The sequence below is a fragment of the Cryptomeria japonica genome, chromosome 10 (genome assembly GCF_030272615.1).
Source record: "Cryptomeria japonica chromosome 10, Sugi_1.0, whole genome shotgun sequence".
Lineage (NCBI taxonomy): Eukaryota > Viridiplantae > Streptophyta > Pinopsida > Cupressales > Cupressaceae > Cryptomeria > Cryptomeria japonica.
Window position 1 is genome coordinate 27,544,135 of NC_081414.1, and position 23,425 is coordinate 27,567,559.

At 36.8% G+C, this 23,425-nt stretch overlaps 1 protein-coding gene across 1 annotated transcript; it reads right to left on the reverse strand.

The window, feature by feature from the left end:
• Positions 1-486: 486 nt before the first annotated feature.
• Positions 487-22,838, reverse strand: LOC131044275 (FAM10 family protein At4g22670). The gene is made up of 11 exons (XM_057977565.2): positions 22,599-22,838; positions 22,454-22,517; positions 16,681-16,857; positions 16,448-16,535; positions 16,267-16,347; positions 16,078-16,142; positions 15,591-15,731; positions 15,399-15,515; positions 15,082-15,300; positions 14,704-14,761; positions 487-924 (listed from the first exon to the last, which is right to left on the reverse strand). Exons 1-11 carry the CDS (start codon positions 22,706-22,708, stop codon positions 830-832), a joined length of 1,215 nt encoding a protein of 404 aa, XP_057833548.2. The 5' UTR covers positions 22,709-22,838; the 3' UTR covers positions 487-829.
• Between the last annotated feature and the right edge of the window lie 587 nt (positions 22,839-23,425).

Below are 23,425 nucleotides of genomic sequence, written 5' to 3' on the forward strand. Positions count from 1 at the left end.
TTACTTAAGTATTATATATATTGAAATTACTTTCAAGATGCAGATATTGCATTAAGAATTTAGCGAGCAATAACACATTGTAAATCAGAAGAGGAAAAAAGAGTTCAGAAAAGCATCTATTATAAAAATATTCAGAAAGACCACTTTTTCTACAATAAAAATGCCGTCCCGTCAATAGTAGAGAAAAACAACAATGCTCCCCACACCTACCTTAAAAATCTGAAATTATTCAGATATAATACTAATTCCAGATTGGGCTTTCAAAATGAACTTGCTCTATCCTCCCTTGATGGCTATGAAAGGCAGGACAGTCACAGTCACAGTGTTGAGCTCTAGCAACATATTTTGCAATTGTATTATTATTGAGAATGAGGTGGTATCATCTCCTTTTCATTCACACGATTGACTGTATATTCTAAGTGCACAGCATGTCATAAACTAAAATATACAGACATCTGATAGCTCAAGCATATTTAAAAAACGAGCTACAAAAAAAAGTTAGCTATAAAAATCTGCCATGGCAGCCATGGGACAATTTTAAAAAATAAAAAATATTAAACCTCCCAATGATTCTATTCTATGTCCTCATGGTAACTACAATTAGCACTCTTAAATCACAGCTCATTTGTATTCAAACATGCATGCATCACACACCAGTAACATTAAGATGAAATTATGTAAAATTGAAAGAACCTGAAAATGACATACTACTCAAAAAGAGCTTGACCATCGGTCCCCATATCAATATGATTTAGCTTGGCCCCAAACAAGGTAATCAATCTACCCTGGCCTCATTGTTTGGGTTTGGAACTTCAACATGCGCCAGTGTTCAGGCTCCAGAAAACTTGCTCATCATCTTAGCAATAATTGGTGCAACTTTGGGATTTGCTTGATGCTTTGCCATATTTGCAGGGTTCTTCATAACTGCCATAAATTCATGACAAATATTATCTGTCAAACTTTTTTTCAAGAGTAAACAGTACATGTTATAGAATTTAAAAGACTAGTCAAATTGTATATTCTACCCTCTAAACATTAATGAGCAGAGACAGTTTCTTGATAGACAGTGGGGATGGTAGGGGATGTCCCTTGGCCATCCCCAATTTCTCCCAAAACTTCAAAAGCATACCAGAAATGGCACAAAACATCAGGAAATGCCTACAAGATGTTTGGGCATCCCAATGATAGCCAGAGACATCTAAGATGTCCCCTAAGATGTCCCCCTCAACTGTCTTGAGGACGTCTAAGCATTCCAAGTGGAAAACAGGGAATTTCGCATGACATCCCCAGGACGGTTTAGGCACATCTTAGGCATCCTTAGGAATGATACATATACATAATCTTCTATTTTTACAGATTTTTACAGAATAATTGCAGACTTAGGGCCACTCCCTTTCTATAAATTATTAAATTCAAAACAAAATATTACAGATAACTGTCCAAGTTGAGCCAGACTAACAATGTGTTTCTAGTATCATTTGTTAGCCTAGTGGGCTAATCCAAACAAAATAGCCCACTATCTAAACATCTTCAATTGATGGGCAGTACAGACAAAAATGCCCAAGAAAACCACAATTTATCAACCTAATCATGTAAATAGTAATTCGGCTATTTACAAAGAACGAGTCTTTCAGGAACCTACCACCAATTATCGGCCATCCTCCTGTAAGGGATCCTCTAAGAGCATGTGTGCATGTGTGCACGCCCAAGAAAGCCACAATTTACCAACCTAATCATGTAAATAATGATTCAGCTATATACAAAGGACTAGTCTTTCAGGAACCTGTCACCAAAGTTTTACCAGCCATCCTCCTCTGATGAATCCTCCAAGAGCATGAAACCCCATTCAATGCCACCTCTATCTTCTATCCCAATTACCTACTTGAGAAATCAGTGTGTGCATGTATGCATGTGCATGTGTGTGTCCTTTGAGAAATCCTCTAAGAGCTTAAAACCCCATTAAACGCCACCTCAATCTTCTATCCCAATTACCTTGAGAAATTTGCAGCATGTGTGTGTGTGTGTCCTGTGAGGAATTCTTTAAGAGCACAAAACTCCATTCAATGCCACCTCCATCTTCTATCCCAATTACCTATTTGAGAAATTTGCAGTGTGTGTGTGTGCATATGGAAACTCAAGCTTTGATTCTTGGACTAAAACTTTGCCTTCACTTTGGTATAAGAAATATCCAAATCAAATGAGATTTTATGATAATCATAAATGCAATATGAAGAACGATTCTACAAATTGGAAAATAAACATCCTATCTCTTGCTTGGCAGTTATTGGAATTTGGAAGATTTGCCCACCATATCTATTCAACACACCTGCACACATGCCCATACTATGTGCATCTACGTGCATGCATACATGTGTGTGCGTGTGTGTGCATCTACACAACATATGTGTGAGCGTCTGTGTGCATCTACACACACGTGTAAGTGTGTTGAGCTAGGGTGTTCATTTTCCAATTTGTAGATTTGCTCTTCATATTGCATTCATGATTATCATAGATTCTCCTTTGATTTAGATATTTCTTATACCAAAGTGAAGGCAAAGTTTTAGTCTAAGAATCAATGCTTGAGCTTTTGTGTGCGTGTGCACATGCTGAATAGATATGGTGGACGAATTTTCCAATAACCACCAAGCAAGAGATGGGATGTTTATTTCCAGTTTGTAGAATTGCTCTTCCTACTACATTTATGATTATCGTAGTATCTACTTTTATTTGGATATTTCTTAATATCAAATAGAAGGCAAAAGTTTCAGTCCAAGAATCAAAGCCTAAGTTTTTGTTTCATTATTTGTTCCAGCTCTAAATTACTTTGTTGTTTGTGCCATTTGTTTTTCCTTGGGGTTCTCTAATCAAGCAATCACCTCCTTACAAGATCATAAAGGCGACTCCAAGGTTCCAACTACGTACTAGCAACTTTGCAATGGATATAGACTCGTTTGGTTGATGTTGTTGGTAATCCAAGGGGTCTTACGCACACTTGAAGAAGACTTAAACAAATTTCTGAAATTTCAAGGAGACTTTCAGCGAATGATTTGGCAATGGATAACTCTTTTTTTTTTACTTTTCAATAAGATAATGTGGAAAGTAAAAAGGGAAAGGGTTTAGGAAAGCTATTCTAATCTAAGAACTCAACAGATAACAATGATCCAGGTGAGATCAACCACACTTTACTTTGCCACTAGCAAACAACTACATAAAGAGGGTGCAATCTTCAGAGGTTGTGTTTCTAAGATTTTGAACCATCGATGAACACCATCAAAGAACAATGTTCACCCAACAATTCAGATTAAGAACACACGTATAAGAGCTCAGTCCAACCTTGAACTATGGATAGAATCATCTATCAACAAAAGGTATGAGCAAGCGATCTCACCATAAAACACTGCAATCAACTTCGTTCATCTAAATGCTTGAAACAAATCTAAACTAAGTGAGGAAAGTGAAACCATGCAAGTTTTGAAATAACATAAATGAACACCAAAAGCCAATGCTTCACTATTATTATTTAAAAAACTTATCGCAACAATTTCATACAAATTCCCCTCCTGTTACAAATGAAGGGGTGACCCCCTTTTATAGGCCTCCAAGAAGAAAATGGACGGCAAAGATTACAAGCCAAACAACGGCTAAGATTAAACATGCAAAACCCTAATTAGGATTTGACCAAGAAGTTCCCAAAGATGACGCCAAGTAGTGGGAATCAACATTAATGAGGAATCATGCCCACTATGTATTAATTGCTTCCTGCTCCTAAAAAACACGTCCATTATGCATTAAATGCACCACTACAGCCAAAAATGCCCAACAAGCATTAAATGCACCAATATCTCCTTAAATATGGCAGCCGCCATGAAACTAATCAACCACTACTTGGTCAAACGTTCTCCAATAATAAATGCACCATCATGCCCTCATGCAATCAATAGATTCTCATCTAGAAATGGACGACCACTATCTCGTTCAATAATGGCAAATGCAAAGAATCTAGCAACGACGGCTTCCAGCTCTCCAATGGAGAGACTTGGCACAGTTTCCATCTTAAATTCCAACAATAAAATGTCCTCTTTACACTTGGAGAAAAACTTCTCCCAACTTGCTATCGCTTCTTGAGTTCTTCACATCGTGTTGGAAAACAAAGAAACATCCTCCAAATGTTCCTTTGAGAAGGATTCCACAAGAAGAATTCATGCAACCTGTCTTTCAAGAAGTCAAATGGCAGCTCTTCCTCAGTCAAGCTTCTCGCAAAACCATGCTTCAACTGCATTATGGATTTCTTCCTGAATCTTCCTGACTGACTCTTTCAGTGATGTTGACAGCTCTTCCTCAGTCAAGCTTCTCACAAACCATGCTTCAACTGCATTATGGATTTGTTCCTAAATCTTCCTGACTGACTCTTTCAATGATGTTGACCCCTTGCTGAATCTTTCAAAGGATTCCTTCCCAATGCAAATGGCATAAAACCACTGAGGGAAGTCATATGCTTCATTTTCTTGGACGACTTTCCCAACAATCAAAGTTTGCCTGGGAATTCCCATTAATGCTCTTAGGCGCAAGATTGTCAAGTCCTAATAGATATGCACATCTGCCCATGAACTGCCCGCAATCTCAAGCCTATTCAGGATAGAAAGAATTTTCCAACAAAAGTGAGCCAAGTCTTCAATGAATTTTCCAGCTGAAACGAAGACATCTTCTACCCATTCCTTGGAACACTAAGCTCTTCTCCTCATTTCTTCAATGTCATCAATGGATTACCTGGGAAGAGAAGGGGGAAGAACAAATGATGGATCTTCTTCTCTGAGCAGATGCTTCAAGCGCCGCAGATACTCACAGGTCGATGGGAAGCACTAATGCTGAGAATATCTTGCACCTGCATCATGTCAAGATCATTTTCCTACAATTGGCTTCTTGCAACTTCTTGTGTGAAGATCTCAACTTCATGTACACTGGAAGAACTAGCAGGTGACTGGGCCTCTTCTATCCTCGGCCTCTTCTGTTGCAGCTCTTCCAACTGAATTTCCTTCCTCTTCTTCGTTTTGTAACTTCCCAAGAACGTTTTTCTCTTTCCTATGCTACGTTCTTTCTTGTGGAATTTTCTCTTCCTTAGCTTGGGACCCTTCTCTTGCCTCACTATGAGAGTCCAAGTCTCCCATCAATTGGCAAGTCAGGTGAGCATTCTTCGCCTTTAACTTTGCAATATGCCACTCAACCCAATGCCTAGTGAATTTCAAGACTGACCTACTTAGGATATTTAAATCCTTAACTTCCAACTCTGACCAATCTGGAGCCTAAATAGGCCTTACTTTCTCTTTTTCATATTCTGGTTGAACCATATTTTCATCTTCTTCAACCTAGTCTGGTACATGTATAATCAAAGTCATCCATGGCGTTGGCCCAATAATCTTCTAGCTGGAATCTATGCTTGTGCTTCACTTCAGCAACCATCCTAATCTTGTTGTATGGATCAACGAATGACCTAGCCGTATGGAATGTCAAGTGAAAAAAAAAATCATCTACAGGCTTTTCTAGCCGTTGCCAATGTCGGACACATCTCCCCGTAATCATCTATGACAATTGGAAATTCTATTGACAACTTCTTCTGGATTTTGTCATAGGCGGTCAACTACTTGGTAAGCTCCAGCAGCACCATCTTGTCTGTTGGATATCTTGGAAACTTATATAGCTGGTCAGAAAACCCTTGGACCCGAATGTAAGTGAAATTTGGAAATTGGATATACCAAGCTCCGTACTTCTTTATCAACTTTCTAGCCTCCTACGACAACCTCGTGTGGAGTCCACCCTGTAACAATCTGGGTATATGCATTGTGAACGTGTCACTTACCATCTTGAAAGTAGTTCGTACAAGTGCAACTACGGATAGCACTCGTAAACTTTCAATTGTCCTGGTCCTCATCCCATGGGTCCCTTTCCTGGCAAACTATTAAATTTGCCCATTCTAGCCAGCAAGTAGATGACATATGAACTCATATAGAAGGATTGGGATTGCTTTAAATTCTTCAACTACTAGACCAAGTTGTGACAGATCATCTTTGGCCAATCCATCATTCCATCGCCTTCCATTACTTCATTGATGAAGGAAAACATCCAAGGTTCAAACATGAAGGCTTGTGGACATCCCATGATACACAAGGTTGACATATTCTTGCTTGAAGTCCATGTTGGTGATCTACTTGGGCATCTTGGAAATGTGTGGCTTTGGCCTCTACATCCAAACTTTGTTAATTATTCCAGCACATCTCTCGAGGCCAACATCATATATCATTGTTGCTCTTTCCTTGCTCCTGTAGGTCATGGACTGGTATGCTGGAATTCCAAATTTTTCTCCAATTGCTTCAATTGAAAGGTTGGCCAAGAGTTTACCATTTGGTGCCAAAATTGCCCTTCTCTTAGCATTATAATGTTTCGCACACTCCATAATCAACTTCGGGCATTGGATGGCTAGAGAGAAACCGACAACTGCAACGATCCCACTCTTGACAACTCTTGTGGCAATGGCTGACAAAGCACATCTAGCTGTTCCATAAACTCTTTTCCGGAATTCGCCCAACCTGAATGTTTCGAGGTTGGTGTCGCTGACTTCCTTCCATTTTGAAATGATCTTCAATTCTGGAAGAAATCCTCTTTGCTCATTTTTTATTTGCGCCTGCCAAGATGTGTTCGCAGCCTTGCTGGATTTCGCCATTCCTACAATATAAAATAAATAACATTAAAATTGTCATAAAGAAATTCAATAAACCTGCTAAGGAAGGAATTCCATGCTGCGATTCTAGACTTAGAATAAAATAAAACCTCCAAGTATGAGAACTTCTGGAAAATAATAAACTTCACTTCCGACTTTTCTCCACTTCTCTCTAGCTTCGAATTTCTCCAATAACCGTTGTGAAAAATGAATTCCAATTCACCATTTAAATATTAGTCTCCCACTAAAGCTGCTAAGTTGGCAAGATGTTAAAATTGGCAGTTGCATTGATTTTCTTTAATCATGCATCATGTTTCCTTCGACAACTTGCCATGCAAGTGGACCCCACCGTCATTTTGAGTCCAAAAATGTAAACTTCTATTATTTTCTACGTTGTGTCATAAATGAGGATATTCTCTTTGCATGTCGCCAACTCATTAATTACAAAAGATCTTTCCATTTTGGTCGCACATAGATATTTTGAAAGATGATGAATTTTATCGATTTTGTCCACCTCTAAAGGAATCTTGTTTGTTTGGAATTCTAGGAGAGCGAAAATCATTGTAGAGAGATTTTCATCCTTAAGAAAAAAATTTCACATTCTTGTTCACATCTTGTCTTGAAGGTAGATTTTTCATCTATCAACCATTTTTCCATGTTTGAGGAATTTTGCTTTTTCAGATTTCTGGAGAGAGAAACTTCTCTCACTTAGTCAATTTCTTTCTGTGCCTTGGAATTTCTTCATCTTGGGCACAACTTTCACCTTGGGGAGAAATTTTCTTGAATTTTGAATTTTCCTCCTAAACCTCATTTTTCACGTTTTCCTTTGTTCTTAGGCACATTTTGAACTAGAGAAGTAGTTTTTTGAAATTTGAAATTTTCCTCTTGAACCTTGATTTTCACGTTTTCCTCTGTCCTTGGGCGTAGATTCTACTGGAGAGGGAATTCTTGTTGTGGAGGAAAATTCCTCCTTACCCTTGTTTTGGCGCCTTCCTCATGTCTTATCTTAAGTGCATTTCTCTTGTGATGGAGGAATTTGGACTTTCAAAGTTTCCTCCACTTCATCATTCTAGTGCTCCATTCCTCTCTTGGGCACCATTTGCCTAGGATAAAGGAATTTTGATTTGAAGGAGATTTTCATCCTGAACCTTGATTTGGCACTCAAGCTCATTCCTAGGCGCAAGTTGCTCATACAAGAGGAATTTTAGTGTTGGGAGGAAATTCCTCCCCAACCCCTTTCTAGCGCCCTATTCTTTCCTTGAGCGCTATTTCACCATGGAGAAGGAAATTTGGAAAATTTTGAAATTCCCCCATGACCTCTGTTTGGCGCCCTATCCTAGTCTTGGGTGCATTTTCACTTGGGAGGAAGATTTTATCTAAAACTTGGAAATTCCTCCTCTTCATCATTCTAGCGCTCTACCCCTATTCTTGGGCACGTTTTCAAGGAGGTGAAGAAAATTTGCCTTAGGAGGAAATTCCTCGATACCATTTTGGCGCCCATGCTTCTTCTAGAGCGCTCCTTGAGGGGAGTGAAGGAATTTGGGGAGTTTAGGAAATTCCTCCTTGACTTAACCATTTTGCCTATCCTTCCAACTTGAGTGCCATCATTATGTGAAGGAGGAATTCATTGAAATTTAGACATTCTTTCCTAACTTGTAAGATTTTCATCTTTCCAATTTTGACATCTTAGGAATGAGGAATAATTTTCCATGCTTTTTCCACTTTTAGGAAAGAATTCCAAAAACGGCCATTTTTTAATCAACCGTTTGCTTTTTCAACTTTCCACATTTGGAACTAGATGCTTTTTCCACTTTTAGGAAAGAATTCTAGACAACCATTTTTTGATCAACTACTTGCTTTTTCAACTTTCCAGATTTGGAACTAGATTTTCAAGAATGCTCTGCCATCAAGAAGACTTACTAAAAATAGTAAGTTTGTTTAAAAGCAAAATTAGGTCAATCTAAGATGCAGTGAAACTTACTAAGAATAGACTTACTAAAAATAGTAAGTGCTCAAAATTTGCTCAAATTTCATTGATAGCTTCCTTTATGAGCTCTGACTTCATTGCTACGTTCAGATTTTCCAAGACCCTAAGAAAATGACCTAAAATATAGGTCTCAAGGGCAAAAACCCTAAAATAGACAAAATAAGCTCCAAACTTAGCCAAATTTACTCAAAACACTTGCAAACTTGATCAAAATTTGTCAAAACATTTGCAGACCCAAGGAGTCCAAAGGGATTGCTGCGAAAAGACCCAAAGAACCACAACCAAAAATCAGGTCACAACAAGTGGAGTCCATATTCCTAGTTATAAATTAGGAATGGAACTAACTCCAGTAGCCCTATTAATTTAGACCACTCCATATGTTAAACAAACTATTATCCCAAGAAGTGAAGCGCTTATATTTTGAATATTGAATTAATACCATATTGTTCACAACCTCAACAATAGCAATTTAACTTTTGCTCAAAACTAATTATTCCAAGTCCTGGCCTGAAAAACTTCCTATTCCTCGCTTTCCAGATTTCCCAAATCAATATTGATGGACAGCGAAATTGAAATGCATGAGAAGGAAGCTTGGTTAAATATTACTACATGGAGCTAGAATGTCATCAACTAAAACTCACACACATCCCAACTTGGCAAAAAGCCATTGCCATCATTTGGAAGGAAATGGGCAATTTGCAAGCAAGTAATTGACTGTCTCCTTTTCCTACTCACAGAGGACACATCTGAATGGTCTCCCGTACCCAAGTTCTTTAAATCTCTCAGCAGTTAATATAAATTTTCTTTTGGATGGCAGCCCATGCAAAGGATCCCACCATTGGCAGTCAAAATATCCTAATTTGGCAAAGTATTCTCCTATTTTAAAGCAGCTCCATCTCAATGTATCTTGTTTCTCATTAATGAAGACTTTCCTCTTTTAAAGTTCTTGGGATAAAATACAAATATGGGGATCTGATATACCCATTCCATGCAAACCTTTCCACACCCATTTTGTTTCCCTTTCAAAGCATTCAGTGGTAAGATAATCCCTTGCGCTTGTGTCCCAGGCTGCTTTTAAGATGGTCTTGGCCTCATTTAACTCTTCTATATCTACCAAAGCAGGATACCCATTCCAAGAACCCTCCCAAAAGGTCTGAGTTACCATTTTTTATCTACCATGTAACATGTTTTGTAATAATATGCCTGCAAGAAAGAAGGAACCCATATACTACAGCCATGAGGAGGGCTTCTTACATGTAGAATACAAGCAGCATTAGAGGTGTCTAGATATTTGTTTTAGAAAAACCTGGCCCATTTGAGGGGAGATTTGGACTACATTCCCCAAATCAACTTAGCCCCAAAGAGCCTTGTTTTGAGCACCACTTTTTCTAATTCCAACCCCTCCAACAACTACTTTTTGCTTGCCAATGGAATCCTAGGCTATCAAGAGATGTTTTTCACCAATATAAGTCCGTCATTTGTTCAAATCTGTTGCATGTCTTGGAAGGTAATCATGGAAGGTATTTTAAGGCATGACATGAGAAAAATTGGAATGGTAGAAACTAATACTTTGAGTATCAAAATTCTTCCAGCAAGTGACAACCATCCACTCTTCCAAGTTTCTAGCTATTGAGAGCAAGAATTCAGAAGTATAGAGAAGATAAACAACATCCTTTGAAAAGTGGAACCCCCAATATTTACTTGGCAATGAGCCAATTGTTAAAGCTACTTGCTTTTCTCTTTGCCCAATTGTGTTAAAAAGGAAGCTTTATGACTATAAAACCGATGCCTTGACCTAAGACCACTAAGTAGATATATGCAATTTCTTTCATCGCTCTAGCCTCCTTTTTACTAGAGGATCGAGGAGCTAAACATAAACAGTAGGGTATCATCAAAGAATTCTAGATGTGAGATGTGAGATGTGAGGGAAATTTTGTGTGACATGAATTCCCCACCATGCCCCCAACAAACAAGCTTGGATTGAGCACCCTAAGGCTTCAACCATGATGATGAAAGGGAAAGGGGAAATAGAATCCCTCTAACACAACCCTCTAAATGAGTCAGAAACCCTATAGACTGCCATATAAAAGGATAGAGTAGCACAAACTAGACACAATCATAGATCCAATCAGTCAGATTTTTACAAATGTCGAAACTCTCCAATACCTTGATCAAGAATCTCCAATCAACTCTATCATAAGGCTTTCAAATGTCGAGTTTGACCAACATGCAACTCTCCTTAGCATTGATCGAGTGGTACTTCATGAGCAATGATGATCCCGTCCATTCTCAATCTTCCTAGCACAAACCCACTCTGCTCTTCAATTATGATGTCAAGACAAACTAGTTTTAACCTATTAGCTATTGATTCAGCAATAATTTTGTAAGCATTGTTGCATAAAGAAATTGGCCAAAAGTCATCGAAGGATTCAACATTTCTTTTCCAGGCCAATGCCAATGATGATATTGTAAAGGCCTTTCAACATTGTATTAATTTTTTCTTGATTCTTCCACAACCCCCCATACATCTTTACTCACTATATTCCAACATTTTAAAAAGAAATTTGCCAAAAACCCATTTTGGCCTTGAGCTTTGTCAAGATCCATTTGAGTGATTGCAAGCTTTATCTCTTCCTTAATGAAATAAGCCATCAATATTGTGTTCTCCTCCTCAATTACCAACTTCAAGAGATATTGTATGGAAGCATCTCGATTGGTCCTATTCAATCCTTCCTAGTTAAAAAGGGGCTAAGTAATTAAATGCCTCTTTGTTTATTGTTGCCACCTCCTCAATTATATTCTACCTTACCAAGTCTTGATCAAGGAGATTTTGTTAGGACTTTTCTTGATTATCGTTGATTATGAAAGAATTTGTTCTTATCACCTTCTTTAAGCCGAGTCTCTCTAGATATTTGTTTCCAATGTATTCTTCCTGGATGGTACTTCTAAGAGTTTTTCCATTACACCTTTTTCACTTGACGGCCTTTGGATCCATTTCCTTTTCTATTACTTCTTCATTTAAGCTTGTTGTATACACTTCAACTTCTTTATCTTGAATAATGTTTTTGAAATGTTGCTTATTCCACTTTTTCAAACAAATTTTAATGTGACCATTCTTGAATAGAGAAACATTTTGGATCTTTTTTGTATTGAGGTTTTTTTCCACCGTGATTTTGTGTTAACCATGAAGTCACCATTTTAAAACCACATATTTTCAAATTTGAAAGGGGGTCTATGAAGGGATGGGTCCTCTATTAGAATTGAATGGGGAAATGGTAAAACTTGGAGGTGGGAAGGATGCAGCATTCGCATTGGAATGGAAGAGTTGACCAATCACCATTGCAAAGGAATCTATCCAACCTTCAGCTATGTAGAAAATTCCAACCTACAACTTGACCAACTATAGGATTTATTCTTGGGTTTTGTACCCTAGAGATTCCAACGGCTCACAAAATTTGAGAAATTTATTTGGGATTGAGTAGCCCAATGTATGCCACCAATTCTCTCAAAAGCTAAAGAATAGCCTAGAAATCTTCCCAAATTATCACCAACTTGTTGGAGAGTTTCCTTGATGTGGTAGACTTGAACCCAAATATTTAAACATACTTGTTGTAGAGTTTCCTTGTTGTAGTGTTTCGGGAGACAACCTAATAGACCATAATTGTTAATTTAAACATAGGTTAATTTGGAAGCAATTGAGATATTTAGAGGCCTAACAATTCTAATTGCAACAAAGCATTTCAACTTTGATTGTTAAAGGTTTCCAACAAACCCACAACTCTACAAATGTGTCCAAACATTCTACATAGTCCCATTCCAAGATTCTACTTTGGAGAACGACAACAACATTTATTTTGTTTAGTTTTGTTTCCAGCATTAAGAATATGTCAACATTTGATATATTCATATGACATTTGACCAAGCATCTTTCCTTAAGGGTATTTAAGCCCTTAACATTCTATGAATAGATCCTCATTGCTCACTAGATAAGAGATGATCTCAGTATCATATTATTGATCTTCATCTAACCCTCTACCTGGCCTTCTTTTTCCAATAGTTCTTTAGTTGTTATTCTTCCACTCCTCTTGTGCTCTTTGCAATTGGGTTTTTCTATCATGGAGTCAATTTGGCTCACCATTCATTCCTCAAAAGAAGTTATTTAAAGATCATTTGCTTCATCCTCCTCATCCAAAAAAAAAATCAATATTTTGTATTTTAGCAAGTGTCTCCTTGTGCTAGATGTGCCGCCCTATCTTTGGGATTCTCAATAATCCCAATAGGGTCCAAAGCAATATCATAGTTGATTTATCAGTTGGGGTATCTAAGAAAGCAAGTTTGTATCTTGATATCAATTCAAGCAATTATAGAGGTTCATTCCTTTTCTTATGGTTTGAGAGTTTGTGGGGTTGTATTTGGTATTTTCTTCTTCTGCATTCCATATTCACTATGTCTAGACCAAACCAAGCCCAAGATTCTAACTATTTTGAATTTTATCTTCTACCTTTCTACATTCTATGAAATCATGCCCAAACTATAAAGACCACCTATAAAAAGATAGGCTTTTGGATTTCACTTGTTGCATCCAAGATCTTTCCTTTAACTATATTCAATGGTCACAGAGCCTTGCATAGGTGCCACAACCTGCCTTGTTTTGTTTTATCATCTGTATTAACAAAATATTACAATGAGTTCCAAATATCTAATAGTATACTATCATTCCAATACTTGGAGAGATTATAGTCAATTCCACATTGGAGTGTGTGCAATCTTGTGATGAGTTGGATCAAAATTAGGTTTTAAATCCCATAGGTAAAAGCCACATCCACTCATCATCCACAACCCACTCTCAAGGATCTCATTTTTCAAGTCCTAGATTCATATTCCACCAAAAAATAAAAGCCCTTAGGGAATGACTTGACCTTGATTTTGCCTCCCCAATTTTATGAGAACCACCAGTGGATTTGTTTTCAATGGGGCCTTTTGAAGAAGGCCACAAAGGAAATTAGTCCTTTTAATGTTATTTAAGTTATGACAGATATAGCTCGTATTTGTAAGTTAGCTAGTTTGATGGTTGAGAAAGCTTATAAACAAGTTGTTTGCACTTCATGTTGCGTACATGCTTTTAACCTATGTGAATCTAGGGCTTGTACAAATGAGATCCTTTGATATTTGTATCCTATCCTAGATTGATACAAATATGAATCCCACCCTATCGTGCCATGGATACTCCCAAGCGTTCCTAGGCACTCCAAAGTGCACCAATAGCAAAAATCACAAATTTTTTTAAAAGCATCAAAACGAACTTTATAAGTATTTTTTAAAAACCTAACAAGTGTCTAAAACCCTAGGAAGCACCCATATGAAGAGTTGTTTTTGTAAACCTATATGGAGGTTAAATACAGATATCTCTATGTATTATATCCATATTTTATAAAATACTTTATTGGTTACAAGTATTATTAAAAAATATTAATCTAGATAACAATTCATAAATTTTTATTTTATGCCAAATCTTTTGAATTTTAATCTGAACAACATCAGACTATTTATATATTTACCAAGCATAAGCAACAAAAAACAAATACCTAATGTTTTAAGATTCTTATCTCTGCAATGATTTCATTTGAATAGTTGTAAACTTGTATCTATTTATATGTCCCCTATAGTTTATTTTAATGAAAAGGTGGAAACCACCTATATAATGAATATTAATAAAAATATGTTGGCTGTAGTTATAATTTATGTTTTATGTAATTATGTTGGCTACTATAGTTTTAATTTTTTTAGTGGTGGCTTTTTTTTATTAATCTGTTGGCTCTATTTTAGTTTTTCCTTTCACAATCATCACATGACAGTCCTTGCCTTGCCGCCACTGTATAACACCTCATGCTATAACAACAAAGCAGAAAGAAAAAAAGATTGTAACTTCTCTAGTAAGGCATCCAATGACACATTCAAAAGACATATAACCATACAAGGAAAAAGATACGAGTATACAATATACCATCTTGAAGAGCAGCCATCACTTCTGGGTCTTTGAAAGCAGCCATCATCTCTGGATCCTGTTTCAGAAAAAAGAGTTATCCGTGTCCTAATTCTAAATAAAGCAATTACACCATTTTCCCCTATTACATGCCCTTTTTCTAAAGGTGGGAAGGCTACATACATAATAATAGGAGCAAGTGAAGCACTATGTTCCTAGGCCAACCAAGGAAACCAATAATATGCAGCAAGAGTATTGATTGAAATGTGCATAGAACCTACTAAGCTTTGTATGTTGACAAGGCATATATCATCAACTGAGATTAAAACAAATCATCCAATAAGTTGAATCGTCCAAAATAACAAGCCAACCAGAACATTATGAATTTCAGTAACTTACATTCAAGATCTTACTCATATCAGGCATTCCACCCGGCATTCCACCTGGCATTCCACCTGGCATTCCACCCGGCATTCCACCAGGCATTCCACCTGGGAAACCCCCAGGCATTCCACCAGGAAAGCCCCCAGGCATTCCACCTGGGAAACCCCCAGGCATTCCACCTGGTTTCCTACTTGTTGAAGATTGTTCTTGTTTCTTGGCTTGTTCATAGGCAGCCTGTTTTGTAAATAAATATAAATTAAGACTATTACTAGCTATATGTATTATGAAAGTTACAACAAAGGGTGATAGTGCATAAGTTCACTGCATATTACCTGAGCTTCAGCTCGGCGACGTTGCCTTTCATGTTCTTTCTTTCTATCATCCCTTTCCTTGCGTAGGCGCTCATATTTCCTGTGATGCTCTTCAATTTTATGTGCATTTGGCTCAACCTGTGCGCACATATCAAATGCTTATCACCCACCATCTCTCAGAGTTTGTGATTATGCATATGGATTGTTCATTACCTTCTTTAAAACAACTGCAATTTCCTCATCATAATCAAGACTTGATGCCAGATGCAGATCCTTGGCAGCTTCTACCCAGTTACCAAGCATTGCTCTTGCCATTCCTCGAGCTTTATGGCCTTTGGCAGAATCTGGGTTAATCTGTACTTGATAATTCCATATGATAATCATTTAAAACTTAAAAAAGCAATTCAAACTAGACTATCATAAAAAGTAACCAAACCATACATTAGGCATGTAGAGAATGTAATATACATATATCAAAATTAAAATTGTTTCATATTCTTCTTATAAACAAACCACTGTACTCTTATAAACATAGGATTCCATATCAAAGATTGCTAGAGAAATAGAGCACATTCCCCCAAACTTTGATATGGTTTGCAAAGGCAAAATCCAGTAAGAGTAGTATAGTGGATTAATGACTTCACAAAATAATAGAAATGAAAAGTAAATTTCATAGGCCTTATTAAAAAGGTGTACGAACATTAATAGCAGCATTAGCATCCCGAATAGCTGCATTGGGCTTCCCCATCTTAACAAAAACACTAGCTGCAAAATCATTAAAGTGTCTCGTATCAGTAACTTGTTTCTAATATTATCTCTCAAGCAGTAATAAGAATTATGCTATACAGAAGAATAGAAGAATCGGTAAGATTAACAACTATGCCTTCACCTCTGTTAGCATAGAGGATTGCCGATGTGGGATTGCACATAATGGCTTCTGTAAAATGATTTATAGCCTCTTCCAAATCACCTGAGAGAACAAATGCAAAAGGATATCTCTGTGATAACTTTCTAGAAATAACATACTAACAACAGCCATCATAGGCATTCTACTAGTGAAGAGTTTATACCATCTGACATTGCCTCCATTGCTTTTCCCTTGGCCATTTGCGCAGCATCTCGTTTCTCTTCAGTTACTTCAGCAGAGGGATCTCCCATCTGTCAATAAATAGTAAATACATATGTTAATGAAAGAGTTACAGATTTTAACAGCGTCAATCACATTTACCAACTTCTACTCAGAATACATTATGACATAAATATTTTAGTTCTCAATAGGAAATATTGAGAATCCAAGCCTTACTTTCTGTGGGGGGTCATTGTCTGGTTCAACAACTCCTTCATTGTCAAGTTCAATGTCTGATTCAACCACCTCATCATCACTGACATTCTCTTCTGGCATTTTTGGTGCAGTGCTTGAAGTACCAAACTGTTCTTCCAGGTCTATATCATCATCACTTTCATCCTCAAAAGTACTTTTCTGCACATTTTACAGAAATTCAATTTAAGAAACTTACTTACAAACATTTTGGATTCTCGTGAACTTTGTCATCAAGATCAATAGAAAACTCAATTAATTACAGCACATGCTTCCTTTGTTACATTTCCTGCCTATAACTACTTTGAATGATAACACTAGTGCATTCTCATGTACGATAAAGTTAAATATAGCAACCAATTTCTATTGAGAAAAAACAGTAAAGAATGAACAAAAGGCAAGCTTCAAAAAAAAAATACCAACAAGGATGATTGCAACTCAAATTTGGAGTACATACAAACATATGACATCTTCAAACAAATGAAAATATTTTATAGATTGCAATTCTAATAGAAACCTGCCTGCTAAAACATAATATGCTATACATGTAAAAGTGATGTACTTCTAGCTTTAGATGCTAATATTGTAATGTAAGCCCTTCAAAATTTATAAACATTTGGTACTCATAATTCTTCTGACAACTTAGAAAAAGTGCTGCCTTTAAATAGAATAAAAAACTTGTGAGTAAAAGCCTTTCAGATGTTAAGAAAACAAGGGTTTGCTTAAAAAAAAAATTCATCATTCTCGACACATTAAATTACAGATGTCATTTGCTTGCAATAAAATCAAAATTAAATTCCCTAAGTACACTACATAAGAAGCCATTTCTATAAAACATAGATACTATATTAGCAGCTGACATGGGACATGTTGACGGTTGTTTTGACACACTCTCCAACAGTCAGGTAGTTTATGTGAACACTCACCACCTCTCCTGAAAAGCAATAAATTTTAGGAAACTAACTACTCCAAGGTCTCTGTAGTCAGGTCTCGACAGTGATGGGCAGCTCAATGGTTGATGCGGTTGTACTTGTCAAGGGGCCTACTAGTTGAAACAACTTCCAAAAAATTAACTTAATTTTTTTTGTATTTTTATGGTTTAGATTCTCTTTCAAAATAAACTGCAAAAGATGGATCAAGGAAACAAGAAAATAACAATGAAACGAATACAATAACAACTTAAGGAACTACGCAATTAGCACCCTACAATCTAAATATCATCAATATCATTCAAACCAGCATTCAATAACAGACCTCCAATAAACATGTGTAGTCATGCAACCTCACAAATTCATGGAAATGAATACCACCACAATATTGTTCTATCACATTAATTCTCATACACCACTTACGTGCGCAATATGATTCATAAAGCAATAAAGCATAAGATCAAAATAAGTTGTCAATTTCAAACAATAGACATTACCAGATTACAAAGAACAAATTCATAGCACAAACGCATAGATCAGGCAATCTATAAGCTGCTTCTTGTATTAACTCCAAAGAATGTATCATAACATCTACTCAAACTCATAAAATATGCATAAAAATCTCTAAAATAATATCTAATTGGGCCTCAAATCATCAATTTGTGGACCCTTACAATGAATCAAAATCTTTAATTTATAGAGTTTTTTGTCCTACTTTCTAGGAAATAAACCTATCTAAATTAAGCACTAAAAAAGCAAGGAGTCGCAGTTGACATGCAAGTCTCTGCCTCGAACTCCAATTAACTACTACGAAACTGTGACTGGGTGACCATTACGAAAACGGTGCTCCATGAACCAACACTTCGTAATCATGCAAAACTTGCTCAATAATTAAAGTACATGCTGGAGTAGTAGTTGAAGTCCCAGTACTAGTGACATGCAAAATTCTCAAAATTGCATGTGCAGCAACTATATGTTCATCCTCTACTCCTTTTATAGCTCTTATAGTTGCTGATAAAACATGCAACTGTTTCTTTAGGAGGATCAGCAACATACGAAATCCGAAACTCAGACTTTCCCAAAATTTGCTTTGCTTGCTCCTACCTGTCGACCAACTTATCAATTGCCCCCTCTACATGATAAACTTTGGTGGCTACGCCGACTGTGGGAAGACGGTTGCCTCTACTAGCCCCGACCTCTTGATCCTCCTATAAGGAGCATCCAAACTTGGTTTGCCCAACTGTGTTCTAATATCTTCTACTTCAGTATCGGTCACCCATTTGATCTAATCCTCCAATTTGAAGCATAAGTCTGACCTTGGTAGTGGTAATTCATGGTTGCAGGTAGCTTATCCAATTCCTTAACTTTCTTGTTGGAGGTTGGGTCCATTTAATTGCTCTAATCTGCAAGAAAGAACCAAAAATTAGCCTACCACATAGTCAAAATATCAATTTTATAACCCACTTCGGGACTTCAGGGTTCCGAGGTGGAAAACTCCTTTAAAAACAATTAACTTCGGAACTCCGAGGTTCAGAGGTTCCGGGGTAAGATAAAACAATAGAGCCCGAAACTTCGGGGTTCCAGGGTAGTTCAGTTGAAGGCCCAAAAGGATGGCCCGAAACTCCGAGATTCCAGGGTTTTGGGGTGAAATAAAACAACAGAGCCCGGAACTCCACGTTTTCGAGGTTGAAGGTGTGGCCAAAGGGGAACAACTTCGAAATCCTAGGGTTTCGGGGTTTCGAGGTTCCGAGGTTGTGACGGGGAAAACACAAAACTTCGGGATCCCAGGGACCCGAAGTCCCGAACCTAGGGCACGCGGAAAAACACCAACATGCAAAACGAGAAAAGAAAAAAGAAAAAGCCAAAGAAAATCAACACTAGAAAACTAGAAAATCTAAACAAGAAAACACAAAATGGAAGAAATGCACCAACCTGGTAAGAGAAAACGTGTGAAAGCTCGGCAACACGGAGGCACGAACTCGGGAGGCCAGAGCTGGACAACTGGAAAGCTTGAATGCACAAATGAACTTTGAAAAGTTCATTTTCTCTATTTATACCCCCCCGATAAGTCGTCCGTACGATCGCCTTAAACATGACCTCGGGAGCTCGGGGTTCCGGACTTCCGTGGTGACAAACAACAAAAACCACGAACACACCTCGGAACTTCGGGGTTCCGTGGTGTGTTTCAACAAGTAGGGCACCTCGGGACTCCGAGGTTCCGAAGTAAAAACAACACAACTTCAAGATTCCGAGGTTCCAAAATTCCAAAGTTCACAAACAAATAGGCAACAAAACACGAAGAACTCGGAGTTCTGGGATTCCGAGGCTTCAACAAAAAAGAACAAGGCAAGACCTCGGGATTCTGGGGTTCCGAGGTGGAAACACAAAATAGGAAACAAAGGGGGCTAAATCGAGACTCCAGGGTTCCGGGGTTCTAGAGTAGAACTTAAAACGAAGCAAAGAACACCTCGGAACTCTGGGGTTTCGAGATGCAAAAGGCAAAAACTAAGAAAAACAAAACTACTACAAAAAGCAAAAGAGAGGGGACCCATATTTTCAAGACAAGGAAACTGATGGGGTTAGGTATGCAGGGCATAACAGGACATGTACATAAATCCATGAATAAAAAAATAAGTATCCATTATGATTATAATAGGAGTAAGGCAAATGATCCTCATTCACCTTTGAGATGCACAACAATTGATTTCTGGTAGAATGTCAAAATATACTGCACTTTCAGCCAGCTTCATCCATTTCACAACTGTTGAGGCTAAACACCATACAAGAATAGAACCCAAGTAAGTTGTATAACAAATAAATCAACTCAACTGCAAAGCATGGATTGTTTGGCAAATCTTGGTTTTGAATTGGTGTCTTTTGAATTAACTATGTATGTTTTGTTTGAAATGGATTGACAAATCTTAGTTTTTATGCTATACACACTTGTAATGAAGTAATATGACACAAGATAGGCACTTCTAAGCTTTGTCATTCAGCCACATGATGCCCTTGTGTTCAATCACTCCATGGAACTTGGCTGAGATACTATTCAACTCCATACACAGTAATTAAGAGTCATGTCCACATGGATATGCCATTCTTCCTCACTCTATAAGAAAATCTAGCAAAATGGTCCGATGTTAGAAATGAGTGCCAGTACAATTAAAATTTCACTAAGGATAGTAGTGGCCCATGTCTAGGAATGGCTATGGGTAAAAGATGGCTAGTGCAAGCTGCTGCAAAGGAGAAAAATACCACAGAATCAAGGCAATGACAAAAAAAAAGGTGATAATGGAATGGCAACAAATGTAGAGATACATCTTTCTTGCAAACCCTGCTCTAACTAATTTATCAAATGAATTCTAGAAAACAAGGTCCCAGTTTCGATGTTATGCATTGAGCATAGAAATGATTTTGGTACAAACAAACATTTAATAAGATGTTTTAGGGTTTTATCTTTTAAACCTTGTTTGTTTTCCAGAAATAAGAATTTTAGTCAGAAGTCAAAGAAATTACTTCCCCATCTCTTACTTTGTTTGCACAAGTTTTTCATTTCCCTTTTACGTTGTTTAGAAGATGTTTTCTCCGTTATTTGTGCATGACCACAATACCCTCCCTTATCATAATCTTTTATGCATTAAACCATATTATAGGACATTTTGATGTACTTTGTACCCTGCAATCAAGATGCAAATCAATATGCATTACCAATCCCTTGTTATAAACTTTTATGCACTAAACCATATAATACCATATTTTGATGTACTTTGTACCCTGCGATCAAGATGCAAATCAATATGCATTACCAAAATGTATGTCGAATACATGTAGTCAAACGACATATCAAAGCATGACCATTAAAACTTAAAAGAAAACAACCACAACAATAACCATACAAATGAAGAAATGTTTGTTTTGAGGAGTACGTAGAATCTTATTTTAGCCCCAAAGAACTCATTAAACATATTACCCACAACTCCTATTAAAAATCTCTCACATAAAGCTTTCCATTTTGAATTTTTATGTCAAAACAAGCCTATGGTGCCGAAGATACCAATGAATTGAAACGTAGCATCACTTTATAACGATTAATAAATAATAATGACACTCAGCAGGAAGTGCTTCAAACCGTGGTCTAGCAATAAGCATGATAATCCTCTTGAGTGGGATGAGATTAATTGGTACAATAGGGGGCTTTCATAGCGGAGACCTAGGTTCAAATCCTAGGGAACATGTTAAACATTGAAATATGTTAATATATTTCATTTTAGATACGGTGTGCCCCAAAAAACAAGATTGGGTGCAAGTCTACAGTGAATTCATATGCTTATGGTGTAGCATCTGAGCCAAAGGTCCAGTAGGTAAATTCACCGAATACAAGTGCAAGTCACTTGTGACATTATACGCCTATGATCGTGTGACATCTAAAGACAAAGATTTTTCGCAGAGAGAAACCGAGGAAAATTCACCCAGTACAAGATTTTATATAAACGAATATTGATCCAGAATTTAAGCCCGGGTCGCATGTTTCCCGTGCTTAGGCAGTCAGTGTTGAGAGACACATGGTGCAAGTCCTAGAAGTAATGCATTCAAACAACTGATTTAGTTCGCTTGGGCATAGCAACAGAGGGTATGACCTAGTTGACTTAAGTTTAGGGTTAATATTAGTCCGAAGGTTAAGTTAATGCATCAAATCGCGATGAATTAACTATTAGGTTTTCTGTTAATAACAATGTTAAAATTAATATTACTAAGCGGGATAAAAATATTCCAATGAAATGTCAAGCAAATGAAAAGAAATAAAGTTTCAGGGCAACAAAAAAACATACTGGCTCTGGCTTCTTTGCAGATTCGCCCTTCCCATATGCGGACGCGGGCAAATTAGCGCCCAGCCTGTACAGACCAAATTGATTAAGATTATACTGGAATTAAAATAACAAAGCACAGTAAAAGGCGTAGCGATTGAGTGCTTACGTTTCAAGGTAGTCCCTGAAGAACTTTAGAGATGGATCCTTCAGAAGACTAGGATTGGCCTCGCATTGCTGGATGAAGATTTTCAATTGCTTAATTTTTTCGGCGTCCATAGCGTATTCAGTATTCGAACCCCAGCTGCTTAACTAGTTACCACAATCTCGACAAAAAACGCTACTACCGGGCTTTCTCGTAGTACTTATAGTCACAAAGACCCTCTGATGTTCTAGCACCTTCGATAAAACATTTCCCTCATCCGTTGCATATGCTGGGACTAGGAAATGTTTTAATAATAAAAGGCTAACAAACTAAGCATACCTATCTATCTTTAAAAAAAAATCTGATTATCTAAAAAAATATATATTTTATTTTTATATTAGTTTAAAAAAATAAAGTATTTATATAGAATTAATCAAGATTTATTTATAAATTGGTAGTATATATTAAAAAAAATAAAAAATAATTATCTGTTAAGTAAAAAAATTGTAGAAAAATTTAGAAAAAAAAGATAATTTTAAAAAATAATAATGATAAATAAATAAAAAAGTTTTGATAGTTGGTTGTCGTTTCGGGTCTATTTTATGTTTTGATTTTTTACAGCATTTTGATGTAAAGGATTTTGGGACCTTGAAAACCTATTTTAACTTAATCAAAAACAAAAACAAAAATTATATATATATATATGAATTGTTCTTTTGGGCATCTTTAAAAGGCTTTATTTTTCAATAGTGATAAATTTAATTCGCATGAAAGGAGTATCAAGAAAGTAGGTAGTTTCATTTATAATAATATAAATCTTTAATAATACAATTATATATATATATATATAT